This window comes from Echiichthys vipera, assembly GCF_963691815.1.
Source record: "Echiichthys vipera genome assembly, chromosome: 14".
NCBI lineage: Eukaryota > Metazoa > Chordata > Actinopteri > Perciformes > Trachinidae > Echiichthys > Echiichthys vipera.
Genome location: NC_139839.1, coordinates 14,976,804 through 14,989,975, shown reverse-complemented (window position 1 = coordinate 14,989,975; position 13,172 = coordinate 14,976,804). Strand labels below are relative to the sequence as shown.

The following is a 13,172-nucleotide window of genomic DNA, read 5'->3' as shown; positions in this document are numbered from 1 at the left end:
AAATACTGGGAAACAGAAGTATGAAGTAGTATAACATAGAAATACTCTAGTAAAGTAACAGTACCTCAATACTGTACTTGAGTACAGTGGGTTATTTGGGTAAATATACTTGCCAACACAGTTATAGCCCATCAGTTGGCTAAGAGCCATCAGTTAGTATTATAGTATCAACAGACCAGTCTCAGGCTGCCACTACAGATCATTTTCAATATCGTAATGTACAGAGTGTTTTCTCAATTTATTGTTTATCAATAAAATGAAAATGTCATGACATCATCAATTTACTAGGTCAATAATGTGCAGAAATTGTTTTTACATAGTGTTGGCCTCAGGAGGCTTGCTTGTGTTAAAGCAGACTCCACAGCAGAGACATCAGAGTCCTCACCTGATCACTCTTTACAGAAACCTGCTTGTGAGCTATTCAGACACATCAAATATTGAAAGCCTGTGGTTTACGTTTCACACACGGAGAGGGAGGGGAGACGGCAAAGGGGCAGAGAGACGGGGAGGACAGACAGGGGCAGAGGAAAGAGAGGGAAAACTCAAAAGGACGATAGGATTAAGAGGAAATAACACATCCGGCACCCTGGGAGGGAGACACATGAGCAGAGATGGAGGGAGAGAGGGAGGAACATGGAGAGAGCACCGAGAGGTAAGGCAAGGAGAGTGTGAATGTTTATGCATAATCAGGTGCTTGCCTCGAGTGTAACAGTAGAGGCTGCAGCGGTGTAATCAGCTGAAGATTGATTGGCTGATAACCTTCTAGTCAAGCAGTTAGGAGGGCATGTTTCGAAATGATTCTGCTTTCTCTCTCTCAAATCTCAGTGGGACAACTTCTACCCAGGCTGACACGCTGACTCAGACCTGCGGCGAGGAGAGGGACGAGCCCCAAAACCTCCAGGAACAGGAGTACGACGACCAGGCCGAGAGCCGAGCCTGTGATGGAGAGACAGAGCCCAGTCAGGTCAGGTTTGATGGGGGGGAATCACATTATACACCAGCATTCATAATATATAGGCTACTGTACATTTACATCATCATCATCGGAGTTAATTAACTCAAAGAAAAAGCAATTAAGGGAGATTGACGCTCAAGTTTTTTGTCCCTTGGTTGGTGTGATTGATAAAGGTTGGGGAGGATGTATGTATCAGTGACACAGAGACTTTACCACAGGAAACTCTGATAGCCACAAACACACAGGACAATGCTGACTGCCTCCCACTGTCCCCCCTGCCAACAGAGGAAGAGTTGATCCCCCCTTCAGTGTCATTTCATCCCTCCAACACACAGAGTAAGTCCCACACGTTCACACACACAAACATACACCCACACAACTTATATAATGTGTCTGTAACCAGCACATGCTCATGGTGTGGTGTATACTTTTGTGTTTGTGTCACAGACCGCCCGTCTGAACCCTGCTGGTATTGCTTGAGGGCTCTTGACTCAGAGTATCTTCCTGAAACCCCTGAACAGGTTTTCACATTTCTGACTTAAACACATGATATCAGATCCACCGAGAAGTGGAAAAGATGTTTCTCAGAAAGGCTGTGTGGGGAAAAAAAATCTTCATTTCGTAAAAGCACAAACTGAGTTGACAACTCCATTAACTCCAAAAGTAGAATATACGTTGTGGATATACCACAGTTGTACTAGCATATATTTATATATTTTTTTTAAATAACCAAGGCAATCAACAAAAACCTTTATTTTGTGAAAAAAACAGTGAGCAAAATTATAGAACAGTAACCATTGTGTCAGAAGAGAAGATTTAAACATTGTTTTCTTAGGGCTATAGGATTTAAAAAATGAATAGGAAGTGTAGCGGTCCTTTGCTTTGAATGACTTCCAGACCTCTGCGCCCACAGGACATCACTAGTTTCTCACACTGCTCTGGTTTGATCTTGGTCCATTCTTCTTTGGTCTCTTCCACAGTATCTGTAGTAGGTTTCTTAGGCGTTACTTTGTTGCAGAGGATTTTTTCAGAGATTCTCTATGGGGTTTAGATATGGTCTCTGGGCTGGTCATTTCATTGTTTCCATACTCTTAGCTTTTCAAGGAACTGCTTAACCTGTTTTGCAGGACAGGGGGCATTGTCTTGCATGGAAATTGCGGGCTGATTGGGAGACAACTGCAGTGAAGGTATTGCATGTTGCCGAAAGGGGTTCACATAAACATTATATCCATCCTGCCATGTAGCTTTACAAGAGGCCCAAGTACTGCTGCAGAAAACATCCCCCAAACCATTACATGACATTGCTAAAGTTCAATTTATTTGGGTCTGATGGGAATCATTATGTTAGGCGTCTCAGAATGAAGAATGAGAATGAGAATGACTGAACCCAAAGTGTGTAAAGAAGTCAATTAAATTTGGAGGGAGGAAGTATCAGAGTCGAGGATTAAATCCGTAGAGAATCTCTGGAAAATCTTAACAATGTAACAGTTAAGAAACTCAGTACAGTTACTGAACTGTGGAAGAGACTGAAGAAGAATGGACCAAGATCAAACCAGAGCAATGTGATAAACTAGTGATGTCCTGTGGATGTGCTGCTCAAAGCAAAAGCCTCTACACGTCCTATTCATTTTTGAATCCTACAGCCCTGAATAAAACATTGTTTAAATCTTCTCTTCTGACACAGTGGTTACTGCGCTCTAATTTGGTCACTGTTTTTTCACAAAATAAAGTTTTTTGTTAAAGTGCCTTGGTTATTTAAAAAAAGAAAATGCTATTACAACAGTGATATAGCCACAGCTGATATTATATCAAAGTCTGAACAATAAAAAATAACAATATTTCAAAATGAATCAAGTATTTATAATTGTTCTCTAATTTTGATCTACAGTGTAGAGTACGGAGATTAAAACTGAGAGTTGTAAAAAGTGTACAACATAAAGTATGTATGATATAAATGATTCATATTTTAGACATGCTATACTATATGTGGCTGAAATAACCTTCAGGCTCCTGCACAAGTTCATACATTTATCTATAAATGGTCCTTTTACTGTGTTATTGCTAGGGATGCAGTGCTATAGTCAAATAATTAGCTTGCACCCTCTAGTGTTCATTGAGCTGTTTAATAATTTAAGTCAATAACTTCATGAAGAGAAATCTGACTCTTTAAGCTGTGACTCAAATTCATGCTGACATAGAGTAACACTTTCTGGAGTTTGTCTGTTGAGACAGAGTAATTGTAATGAGCCTGTGGGTTTGTATAACTGCTTATTATTTAGTTTTCTCATGCTGTTATGAGCATATCCCAATATAGTCAGCATCATTCATTCAATTTCAGTGTCTGTCGAGCAGTGGCAGGATTTGTCATCACCTGTCTGCCTCAACACTCAAATTCCCAACTTAAATATGGTGTACAATCCTATTTTGTGCTGTGTTGTAGGACAACTCGAATCCTTTGTCACCGCCGCCCTCTAGTGGCCAGAGAGTGAGCTATCAGACAGACCCCCGACCTCACTTTGGCATAGCTTGGTCCTCCCACTCCACATGTCGCCCCCTGTGGGGCAGTGAGGGGCCCTGCTGGGGTCAAAGAAGCCAGGAAGCTCCAGATCAGACACACACCTGCCCTCACTGCAATCTGGGCCTGCCCCCTGACACACTGCGTTGGCATGAGGTTGGCACAGTCTCTTGTAAACACACAAGGACATAAATAGAGCTCACAGTCACCAAACATACCACAGTTCTGCTTTTGTCACTGTTTACCAGAGAGCCTCTGACTGTTTTCTTTCTCTCTGCACAGGCTAAGTGTCTTCTGTTTGAAGGACTGAGGAACTCAAAGAACTAAAGTCGTCGTCACAGAAAAAAAAATCTTGCTTGTATTTGAAAAACAAAAACATTAAATTGTCTACTCTGTATTAATGCTCTCAGGAAATACTCTGCAGCTAAAAGTTATGTGCAATAGCTGTTTATGCTTGTAAAAGAATCTGTTTACACCTAAGTTTAGCCATGTCTATTCCTTATTTCAATTTGAGTGCAAGTTTAATTCCTGTGATTTTTTTCATAAATTGTTAATACAAATAAACTGCATGTGTACAAATCAGTCTGTCTTTTTTTAAAACATGAAATGGAAACTAATTCTTTCTATTGCAACTGAAGTATGTGTACCTTCCTTCACAGAAAGAGAATGGTGACAGGAACACGCAAACACACACAAGTGCACATACACACAACAAACACGTTCACTGCAATGTGTGGTTTTAAACTCAACTCCAAAACATTTTGGCAAAATATAAGTCCTCAAAAACCCATGAAGATTATTTATTGTCCTTTTTTCCCCTTTTCCCAAACATGTGTTGCCGTTGTCTGCCCAAGGCCTCACATAAGTACAAAGATAGATAAATGCATCATACGTCCCATACCTGTACATAGCTCCTACACACACACAATCGGTGTTTTCCTTTAAGACTTTAAGCCGCCCTCAGAAATGTTTTTCTAATTAAGTACCCTCTATAAAAGGGCTTATAAGTTGTTGCCAATGGATTTATTAATAGCTAGTAATTGCATTTTTTTAATAGATTAATTATGAGACATTATAAGGAATGTATTTAGGGTTGCAAGGTTGAGAAAAAATAACTTTTTTTTTTTAATTGCAGCTATAAATGTTAGTAATCCAACAATAAAGCCTTAATATTTGCAGTTATAAATTTCAATAAGCTCATATGTGTTAACTAGCAATTTTCTTTTTTGAATAGTTTCTTTACCTGGATTATAACCAAGTTTTTAAACTTCCATTCTATCTCCTAATTTCATATCTTATTTATCGATGTCGTCCCAGCATCCCTACACCCCATCCCCATCCCTTCCTATTTTTTGTTTCGATTACTTGATTACAACTTACCTGTTGTTTTTATTTTGTATGTTTGATTGTTTGGCCTTGCAGGTGGCTTCACAGGTCTACAACATGACGATTATGATTGTGTCCGGGCAGGTGGGGAGGAGAGAGTGTTTAAGGGAGTACTGGCTCCTTATATGTTTTTACTTTGCTTTTGTAACCTCTACTTTTGTTATATTGTACATGCCCACTCCATTATTTGATTTTCAACTCAACCAGTCAAATGTTTTGTTTTTATGTGTTGATTAAGTTTGTAAACCAGCTTTCCTTGAATTCTTCTCTTATTTTGTAGCATTTTGAATAGAACTGAATGTGGAACTGAACTGAGAATCCATTCCTGTGATGTCACAACAGAACCGTGACATTCTCTGGTTCTTCCACAGTGTTCCACTCACTGCTGGACTGATTGTGGCTTCAGGCAATCTCCCTGTCTCCCATTTCTATTCTTTCTGCAGAAACAAAAAATGGAAGCAAAGTTTTGCTCTCTGAAGCAGGGTTATGGTGGAGAAGATCAGGACAGTGACAGTGAAGATCTCAGAGATGCAGGTCATGGGTCTAGCTCAGAGAGGGTGAGAGGTTGGGGGTCACTTCCTGATGTGTGCTTGCGGCACATGTTCGGGTTTGTACCTGACCGTGATCGCAAGAACGCAAATCTTGTTTGTCACCACTGGCACAATGTCATGCAATCTCCATCTCTCTGGCGCTTCCACTACTTCCACTTCAGTGGACGGCTGTCCAAATACAGACAGTCTGAATACTGCTCTGCTGTGTCCTATGCCCGCTCTCTGGGAGTCTACCTGGAGAGACTGGAGGTGTGTGTCTATCCCCCACACAGGTCCCTGGTAGCCCGGCGACTGGAGCAAACCATCAATGGGCTATTTTCTGAGCTTACCAGGTAAAATAGAGTGCATCCTTGAGGCACATCTAAACCAAATTTTGGTTTCACACAATTCAACACTCCAATAAACTAATTAGACTGTCACAGACAACTCCCCAAATGAATCATTACTTTGTCTCCACAGTGTAAATGCCCCACTGAAGTCCCTCTCCCTCATGGGACTGGAGTTAAACCGGCCCTCCTGGACTTCAGGGCTCAGAAACTCTGTAGTAGACTGCCTGATTTTCTTCCTCCGCAGTGGGGCCTCAAGGCTCACCTCTGTTTGTCTGAAGGATATACGGATCGGCATGAAACAGGTGACTACAACACCAGTCCAAAGATAATGTGCCAGCAATATGTCACTGCCAAGGGTGCCTCACCAAAGTGCCAGTGGTAATCAAAAAAATAAGTCAGACCTCATCAGATGGTGGGCACATTAAAAATGTGATCTGTTTCTGATTCCTGATCCTTTAACCTCTAGGGTCTGGAGATGCTTTCTGCCCTGACACATTCTCAGAAGCGCCGCCAACCCCAGTGCTACATCTCTTCATTGGACTTGAGGGGATTCTTTTCGGGAGAAGTGCACGTACACCTCAACTCTGAAGTGCCAAAGATTCTGCGCCACCTGCTCGGACTCACGGACCTGAGCCTGAGTTACTCCTGTCTGTCAGATGAGCTGCTAATGGCATTCGAGCAGAGACAGCGAGGGCGGAAAAGAAATATCAACCCTTTGCAGACATTTTCCCTGCATTGTACTTTGAATGAGCCCCATGAACAGGTAAGCAAGAAATGAATAGATTACTATGACTTACTAAATTGCGTGGGAAATGGGAAATAGCAGAAGACTGCTTACTGGCTGAAGTGTGAGGGCACTGAAGGCTATCATTGAACAATTATAGACATCAGCTTTGGGGAGCTGTAAGGACACACACAAGTGAAATGTTACTCTTGGAAACATAATAGTGTAGGTACTGTGAGATTGGTGTTAAAGTCATGGGTGTGAGCCCATGATGAAACAGCGAAAAAGTGAAGAAAAAAGAAACTTGCTGAAAAGGAATCCCCTCAGGTCTCCTTTGTTAAATTCTGTCTCTGTTTTGTCTTCTTCGTCTAAGGTGGTTTGTGGTGGCTCATGGGCAACTTTGGCATCGAGTTGTCAGGGCCTCAAAGTCAAGCTTACAGTGGACCAAATCCTCAACACTGACCGGCTCGCAAGGATACTGCTGCCCGAGATTCCCTTGACAGAATACAGCATGACAGCTTTCTACGCTCCTGACCAAGAGTGGAGCGCCAGTCCTGTCCTCTGTGAAATGCTGCCTCAGTACAGGCACAGTCTGCAGGTCAGGGTGCTGTGCGAACAGATTACAATGTGTAAAGAGATGGTGCTAGACTGAAAAGTGTACCCAGAGACACATTATGTGACTTATATCAGGCAATTCCGGTGTGAGCTGCTGACATTTTGAAACAAAAAGTTAAAAGTAGCTTCTATACACCTCAGGCAGGTGTGAGCATGAGGAAACAGGGAAAGGACTCAGATGCATGCAGATTATGAAAGCAGACAGGGACAGCTCAATGCCTTTGCCAAAGTGAACATATTCTGTATATAATGGCTTAAATGCAGGACGGCGGGTAAAGTCAGAGCACATCTGGTGGACAGTTAGAGAATCGCAACAACGCAGTTTGGGGAAGTGAGAATGTGGGACTTTCTCTAAACCTTTATCTTGTCTGACTGTAGTATCTGAGCCTGGACCTGAGCAACTGCAATGAATCCCTGGATGAGGAGCTGCTGGAGCTGATTAGGGTGTGCGAAAGTCTGGTGCATCTGAGAGTCTGGGCTTTCTTGGAACTCCCAACCGTTCAGAGGATGCTGCACATCAGACTGACGCAAAGGATTTTACTCAACAAGATCAGAGTGAGTAAAAGACTAATATTGCTCCAAATCTGCAAATATACTGAGATGCGTATACACACACTAAATAATGCTCTTTTGTATCTTTCCAGCTGAGGATCTATACAGTAGATGATGACATTGGAAACCAGGAAGACCAGCTGGAGGAAATATTGTCTTCCTATCAGCAACTCCCTCCTGAGCTGGACTTTTTGGCTAAAGTCTACCCCTTTGAGTGATCACACATTCACAGGCTTGTGTCCACACAAAAATAAAGAATGAATGAAGCATGAAATTCCTCTTGTTTTTCAAATCAATTAACCAAATGAACAATAATTGGTCATTGTAGTTTGGAATCTGTCTCTCTCCATGTCTGTCTAGATTTTTCTCAGGGGGGTGGGGGTTGTGGGTGGAAACACTGACCTAGTTTCATTGTAAAGGGTGACCGGGAGAGGCAGTGTGCGTGTGTGTGTGTGCTCTGGCATGGCAAGAGCACTATTTGAGGTAACAAGGATTAAGTAGCAGCAGCAATTTAACCTAACAAACTCACATTGTCGTATTGTTTTAATCTTGTTGATTTGATTCCTTTAGATTTTTACAATATTCTGTGTATTATTATTATTTTAAGATTATCTTAGAATATACATTGTAGAGTAAATGTCTGTATTTGATACATCAATATATTTCTATTGTTAAATGCACACACATGCAAATCTTGACTTTAACTTCTAATGTGCAGAATATCATCAGGTATTATGACTGTACTATGTGTGCATATCAAGTAGTTATTGGTCATATATGGTACAAATCAAAGTTCAGTTAAATTAGATATAGGCTATATTATGTTATTTGTGGCCTTTTTTATTAGATTTACAACTATTAAATTGTATTAGATCACATTAGTGCACAACAAACAAATGGATCATTTTAATATATAAAGCAAAACCATGTAATACTGGTGATAACTGTTGTGTTTTATAGTATTTGACAGTTAGGGTCAGACATGAAGGACTAGACATGACTTAAATCTCAATACATAAATAAATGCATAAACAAATGTATTAATACATAAATACAGGAATAAATGAAAATAATGCAGAATTAAATATCTCCATTCATAAACAAATGCTGAAATAGAAGAATGAATACGTCCATATGTTAGGTAGAAGGTCCCATTTATATATTTATTCATTCGTTTTTTGTATTTATTTGTTACTGTATTTATTCATACATTTAATTATGCATGTATATATTGAGGCTTCAGTCATGTTTAGTCCTTCATATCAGACAGTCTGAGCTCCCCGATGAAACATCATCCTCCACGTTATTGGTCGCCAAAAGTCATGCATGATCACGTGACGGAGTAAAGACATCAGGCAGCACGGTGAGCCAATGGGCTGCGCCATCACCTGACCACTATTTGAATATTGATGCTTCCTATCCGACTCCTGGTTGTTGTTGTCTGACATTGTCCGAGTGGGACCGTCGCCACAGAGGGACATTTTATATCACCAGCCTTGACTACCGACATGTCCTCACTGCTGAAGCCGTTTTCGGTGTTTGAGGGGCCGTGCGAGAGCTGCGGTGTCAGGAGGGGATGCCCGAGCTCAGCGCCCCATAGCCAGCCTCCACCGCAGCGTCTGGTCGCCGCGGCGGGGCTGGGCTCTCTGCCGGCCCACCAGCGGTCGTACGCGGCGAGGAGAAACCTCGCGGCGGCTGCGATCGGTGGGAGGAAAATCACGCATCCTGGAAAAGCTATCCTTGCAGGTTGATTTTTGCAACGCTCATATTAATTCAGCCCGTAGATGTTCTCTCTTCACAGTCGCCGGTTTCTCTCTACACAGCACAGCCTAATCTGTCAATCCGTCGCCCAATAAGGCTATGTCCATGCAGAACTGGGTCAAAACGCATTCAGCCAGCAGTGATGCTACAGCAGTTGCATGATGTAGTTGCATGTGTCTTTTCTGTATTCATTTGTATAACCCTTATTCCTCTGCACATCTAAAACACCTGTAAAGATGCTGCAGGGTTTATGCTGCATTTTGAATAGAAACAAATAGATCATACATTTATTCAACCCACTGCTGTTCTTTCTAACCCAATGCAGCCAGTGCTGTGTAATCACACCACATTGGTATTTAGGCTCTAATTGAAACACAAGGACAGGAATGTTGTAGCATCAGCACCACTCTCTGCAATCCTGTTCCCAGAACATTCAAGAACGATGCGAGCACAGTGTATCAAGAAGTCCTCACAGCGGTGTTTCTCTCCCTTTTTCATCACTCAGGTGGAATTGCAGGAGGAATAGAGATCTGTATCACCTTCCCCACAGAGTATGTCAAGACCCAGCTGCAGCTTGATGAGAGAGCCAATCCACCGCGATACAGAGGGATTGGTAGGTCACTGGGACATGTATAACTGCTGCCTGATTGCAGGTTTGTGTGCTAGTCTTCTGCTGAGTTACTTATTCTTGTGTGTTTGTGTGTGTGTGCGTTTGTGTGCAGGCGACTGTGTGAAGTTGACTGTACAAGATCACGGGCTCAGAGGGTTGTATCGAGGTCTCAGCTCCCTGCTCTATGGATCAATACCCAAGTCTGCAGTTAGGTGAAGATGCAAACATGATACTATATTGTTACAGTTTACTTCACATTTGACACAGTTTATGTGAAAAATGCCTTTCTTGAGTTGTAATTTGCATCTGGCATCCTTTTGGTTTGTTGCATCACAGATCAACATGCTTGTAAACTTAATTCATGTAAATTAATTTAACAGTGAAAGCAGTGACACAGCATTGCTTGGTACTCAGTTAAAGGTCAGCCACATGTGTAGGACTACAACTGCTAATGATTATTGTCATTATCGAATCATCTGCAGATTACTTACTCAAATTATTGACTAATTGTTTGATCTGGCCATTACAATTTCCAAGCGCTCAATGTGATCTCATAAACCCTAAAGATGGTTTATGTACTACAATGTTAAGGGGAAAAATCTGCCAATTCTTTCAGAACATCAAATGTTGCTATTTTTATGCTATTTTTTGCATGACAATTTTTTAAAATAAAAGTCAATCAGCTAACCAATAATCAATTACATTACTGCTACTTAGAAACTTACTGGAGTTGGTTTACTGATACTACCATTGAGTCAGCTGTTTGGAGCCAGAAATTCAAATATGGTTAATGAATAAACTATTGATTATAGCGAAATCCACCACACAAATGTTCCTCTATGTTATTTGGTTATTTTTGTTGTTATTCTTGTGTGCATCACCGTGCCTTCTCTCACAGGTTTGGCACATTTGAAATGCTCAGCAACCCAATGCGAGACACCACAGGTCGGCTAGACAACACGCGGAGCCTCTTGTGCGGTTTAGGAGCGGGTATAGCGGAGGCCATCGTGGTTGTCTGCCCCATGGAGACACTCAAGGTTGGTGGATGTGGTTACATGATTCTTTGACCGTAGGAGGCTTTTTAATCAACAATGATCTGATGAATAATGGACTGATGTACTTCCTTCGTCCTCCAGGTGAAGTTGATCCATGACCAGTGTTCCCTCAGACCTCGCTACAGAGGCTTCTTTCACGGAGTCAGTGAGATTATCAGAGAACGGGGTAAGACAGCGGGCTGGATCAACATCATGGACATTGTCTTGCTGTAACTTTTGCCCTGCTCCTTTTCTTAAGCTACTGATAACTGAGTTTTGTAACTACCAACATACTTGTGCTTTGTGCTCCATAATCTGTTTGACTCATTTAGGTGTGAGGGGGGTGTATCAAGGTCTTACAGCGACTGTGCTGAAACAAGGAACCAATCAGGCCATCCGATTCTATGTGATGAACATGCTGCGCAATTGGTACAAAGGTCAGAAAGCCTACTGACTGCAAAACAAAATCTGCGGTCGCTGTTTTAGACCAGTTTTACTCCTTTTCTGTCCAATGGATTGAAGCGTTTTCCTCCTATTTCCTTCCATTCTCCATGAATCCAACTTTTGGATTCGACCTCTAAAGGTGACGACCCCAGACAAGACATGCACCCGATTGTTACGGCGATGTTTGGAGCGACGGCTGGAGCTGCCAGTGTTTTGGGAAATACACCTCTGGATGTGGTGAAGACCAGGATGCAGGTAGTAAACACACCCTGTGGTGATTTTATCAGTCTTCAGGTTTGACACTTTTTTAACACACTGTTTTCTGTAGGGTTTGGAGGCCCACCGCTACAAAAACACAGTGGACTGTGCCTTTCAGATCTTGAAGCATGAAGGACCACAGGCGTGAGTATCCCTCTGCCTGATGCGTGAAGTTTAGTTTTCCGCTTAACCATCTAACCTCATCTCATCTTTATCCGCAGGTTCTACAAAGGAACAGTTCCCAGACTCGGCCGTGTGTGCTTGGACGTTGCCATAGTCTTTGTCATCTATGAGGAGGTGGTCAAACTACTCAACGGCGTGTGGAAGACTCAATAGAGCGACCAGATGATGACAAGAGGTCCAGAGGGAAGCACAGACCAGTGCCTCATGCTACGCACAACTGAACACCTCTATTGTAGATCACATTAGCTCTCTGCATTGCCCTGAGCAGATGATGCTTCATCATTACCGAATCATGGGGGATCCTTTTATTTTGAAGTACAGGAAGCCGAAGGAAGTAATGAAACGATCAAACGTGTAGACTCAGTTTCTTGAGTCTTATTACCAGAACGTGAGTGTATGTAGAGAACTGACACACTTATTACTAACCAAAGGTTCACAATAGAGACAGGAGGGGAAAAGGGATATTATGTACGTCTGTTTAAGCTGACTGACTGTTATGGTACATGTTGTAGAGTGAACACTTTGTACTGAAACCATAAACGTGTCTTTTGATCCACTGAGTACTTACTATACTGTGGGGAGAAGAGATGCTACGGATCACAAAACAAACTTGTTGCAGTGCTTTAAAATGTCTGTGTAGTACTTCAACACATCTGTGTTGTAATTGCTTAACTGACTGTGTTTGTGGTGTCATCGCGCTAGAACATTTGCGGTATTTCCTCGCTGTATCTCGCTAATGAACTTTAGATACTGTCCATTGTTTCATGGGAGTGTGGTTGCATGGATCTCGATAGTGGCATATTCTGACAGGTGGCTACACAAACTGGCCTGGAGTAAGTACCTCTAAAGGTGTTAAAAACTGATACAAGTTAAGCACACATTGTAGGAAATAAATACATATGTAGCACAATCTTCACATGCAGTCGAAAGAGTAGGTGAGTCATTAATAGAAGTTAGTGCTCATTGTTACGTTTTCAACATCAGATGGATACTGAGGTGTTCAGCAGGTGGTTGAGCTCTCTACAGCTGCATGTGAAGGCTTTATTTGGGAGTGAGGCGGAGGGACCAATATATTTTCTGTAGCCAATGTAGGTAGCGGACAACTGGATAGTAAGCTAGCTTGCTAATGCTACAGTGGTGAGAGAAATTAAGTCAGACAAAAGTTGTCTCAAATCGTCTGGTGACGGCGATGTCACTGAAAGTGGTGACAGGAGTGTGTTGACAAAGAATTAAGGTGTTAGATTGGACTCATTTA

At 42.0% G+C, this 13,172-nt stretch overlaps 1 protein-coding gene across 1 annotated transcript; it reads left to right on the top strand.

The window, feature by feature from the left end:
- Positions 1-9,135: 9,135 nt before the first annotated feature.
- On the top strand, positions 9,136-12,370 carry slc25a1a (solute carrier family 25 member 1a; the record flags this gene model as incomplete). Its single annotated transcript, XM_083926926.1, has 9 exons — positions 9,136-9,373; positions 9,894-10,001; positions 10,111-10,210; positions 10,897-11,035; positions 11,135-11,219; positions 11,365-11,469; positions 11,616-11,731; positions 11,805-11,878; positions 11,956-12,370. The coding sequence occupies 9 exons, from the start codon at positions 9,136-9,138 to the stop codon at positions 12,068-12,070; spliced, it is 1,080 nt and encodes a 359-aa protein (XP_083783052.1). The 3' UTR covers positions 12,071-12,370.
- Between the last annotated feature and the right edge of the window lie 802 nt (positions 12,371-13,172).